The sequence below is a fragment of the Dreissena polymorpha genome, chromosome 2 (assembly GCF_020536995.1).
Source record: "Dreissena polymorpha isolate Duluth1 chromosome 2, UMN_Dpol_1.0, whole genome shotgun sequence".
NCBI lineage: Eukaryota > Metazoa > Mollusca > Bivalvia > Myida > Dreissenidae > Dreissena > Dreissena polymorpha.
This window is the reverse complement of record NC_068356.1, coordinates 143272403-143273510: the sequence shown is the minus strand read 5'-3', so window position 1 is coordinate 143273510 and position 1108 is coordinate 143272403. Positions and strand designations below refer to the sequence as shown.

Here is a 1108-nt window from a genome sequence, read left to right as displayed (position 1 = left end):
GTGTTGACAATATATGGATGCTATATCAATAAAGATGGATTAGTCATGAATTAACGGAAAATGATAGAGTTATTTTGACTGTTCATTTAGGGCAATTGTGTTATAAAGCAATGAACGGTGAATGGAAGCATATCGTGTTTTGAAAGAATTCTATCTGCATCAGAGACCTGAATAAAGGACAATTGAAACTGTATACTTTAACTTTATGACATGTTTCTTTCCATTCCCTGTCCAATTTAAATCGTGATCTGAAGTACGACAAAATGTGGTAATGAAAGGAAAAATGAACGTAATAAACCGGTAAATATCATTTCCTAACAGACTTTCAATGAACTATTTAGAATATACTCATGTTGAAAGACCGAATGCGTTATAATGTAGAATAGTATGTAGATTTCAAATATTCTCTATTTCAGCTCAATGCGATGTTCAATAAAAAGCACTCTGTACTCATTCATTCGAAATTATGGAGCGCACCTTTTAAACTTATTGTCTTGTGCTGTAATCTGAAATTAAATTGTAACTAATACAATTTTAACAGTTCCTTAAATTGGCAGAGCATACAAGAAGGCAATACATATACGATACTATTGGAGCATTGTCGAATATTTTCCATCACACGCAAGCCGTTACCAGGCATGATCAACCGGCCGCGGTAAGGAATGGCCAGAACCTCCAAAGGGTGCTGCTCAGTGCTTCACCTACGGGAGGACAATGCACGCTTCTTACTGCTCATGGTGGTCATGGTAGCGTACATGCTTGCGGGAGCGGCGATATTCATGGCATTAGAACGGGGAAATGAAATTAAGGAGAAGGAAAACTATGATAAAAAAATCGAAGAGTTCTATGCCAAATATCCGTCGGTTGACCGGTCGGATCTGGATAAATTGCTCAAAGAACATTCTCAGGCGGAATCGGCTGGTCTGATAGGAAATAGAAGGCCACGATGGGATTTTGCCGGATCATTTTACTTCGTAGGGACGGTTGTGTCTACCATAGGTAGGTACCATTACCAATTGCTAGTTATATCCTTTCGCCGACATTATAATACAAATAAAACTCATTATACACTATCTGCGCCACTACTAAATCCTATTTGTATTGTATC

The 1108-nt window shown here is 37.8% G+C and overlaps 1 protein-coding gene across 1 annotated transcript in view; it reads left to right on the top strand.

Annotated features, from left to right (window-relative positions):
- Positions 1-295: 295 nt before the first annotated feature.
- LOC127870457 (potassium channel subfamily K member 13-like) overlaps positions 296-1108 on the top strand; it is an 8501-nt gene continuing 7688 nt past the window's right edge. The window contains exon 1 of the mRNA XM_052413046.1: positions 296-999. Coding sequence (XP_052269006.1) covers positions 663-999 — 337 coding nt within the window. The 5' untranslated portion in view covers positions 296-662. The remainder of the gene's footprint in view (positions 1000-1108) is intronic.